The 1,469-nt window shown below is 46.5% G+C and overlaps 1 protein-coding gene across 1 annotated transcript; it reads right to left on the bottom strand.

Annotated features, from left to right (window-relative positions):
* EDI_021160 (uncharacterized protein) lies at positions 1-1,469 on the bottom strand (the record flags this gene model as incomplete). The annotated part of the gene is made up of 1 exon (XM_001740295.1): positions 1-1,469. A coding segment is annotated over one exon (1,469 nt), but the record flags the coding sequence as incomplete, so codon positions are not given.

Genomic DNA, 1,469 nt, shown 5'->3' with positions numbered 1-1,469 from the left:
GAAGCACTTCCGACTTTCTGGAAGCACTTTCGACTTTCTGGAAGCACTTTCGAGTTTCTGGAAGCACTTTCGAGTTTCTGGAAGCACTTTCGACTTTCTGGAAGCACTTTCGACTTTCTGGAAGCACTTTCGACTTTCTGGAAGCACTTTCGAGTTTCTGGAAGCACTTTCGACTTTCTGGAAGCACTTTCGAGTTTCTGGAAGCACTTTCGAGTTTCTGGAAGCACTCCCGACTTTCTGGAAGCACTTTCGACTTTCTGGAAGCACTTTCGACTTTCTGGAAGCACTTTCGAGTTTCTGGAAGCACTTTCGAGTTTCTGGAAGCACTCTCGACTTTCTGGAAGCACTCCCGACTTTCTGGAAGCACTTTCGAGTTTCTGGAAGCACTTTCGACTTTCTGGAAGCACTTTCGACTTTCTGGAAGCACTTTCGAGTTTCTGGAAGCACTTTCGAGTTTCTGGAAGCACTTTCGACTTTCTGGAAGCACTTTCGACTTTCTGGAAGCACTTTCGAGTTTCTGGAAGCACTTTCGACTTTCTGGAAGCACTTTCGACTTTCTGGAAGCACTTTCGAGTTTCTGGAAGCACTCCCGACTTTCTGGAAGCACTTTCGAGTTTCTGGAAGCACTTTCGAGTTTCTGGAAGCACTTTCGACTTCCTGGAAGCACTTTCGACTTTCTGGAAGCACTCCCGACTTTCTGGAAGCACTTTCGACTTTCTGGAAGCACTTTCGAGTTTCTGGAAGCACTTTCGAGTTTCTGGAAGCACTCCCGACTTTCTGGAAGCACTTTCGAGTTTCTGGAAGCACTTTCGACTTTCTGGAAGCACTTTCGAGTTTCTGGAAGCACTTTCGAGTTTCTGGAAGCACTCCCGACTTTCTGGAAGCACTTTCGAGTTTCTGGAAGCACTTTCGACTTTCTGGAAGCACTTTCGAGTTTCTGGAAGCACTTTCGAGTTTCTGGAAGCACTCCCGACTTTCTGGAAGCACTTTCGAGTTTCTGGAAGCACTTTCGAGTTTCTGGAAGCACTTTCGACTTTCTGGAAGCACTTTCGAGTTTCTGGAAGCACTCTCGACTTTCTGGAAGCACTTTCGACTTTCTGGAAGCACTTTCGACTTTCTGGAAGCACTCTCGACTTCCTGGAAGCACTTTCGAGTTTCTGGAAGCACTTTCGAGTTTCTGGAAGCACTTTCGACTTTCTGGAAGCACTTTCGAGTTTCTGGAAGCACTTTCGACTTTCTGGAAGCACTTTCGACTTTCTGGAAGCACTCTCGACTTTCTGGAAGCACTTTCGAGTTTCTGGGAGCACTTTCGAGTTTCTGGAAGCACTTTCGAGTTTCTGGAAGCACTTTCGAGTTTCTGGAAGCACTTTCGACTTTCTGGAAGCACTTTCGAGTTTCTGGGAACACTTTCGAGTTTCTGGAAGCACTTTCGACTTTCTGGAAGCACTTTCGAGTTTCTGGAAGCACTT

Source organism: Entamoeba dispar, genomic scaffold, assembly GCF_000209125.1.
Source record: "Entamoeba dispar SAW760 scf_1105229462857 genomic scaffold, whole genome shotgun sequence".
NCBI classification, from domain to species: Eukaryota; Evosea; order Mastigamoebida; family Endamoebidae; genus Entamoeba; species Entamoeba dispar.
This window is presented reverse-complemented; position numbering and strand designations above follow the sequence as displayed.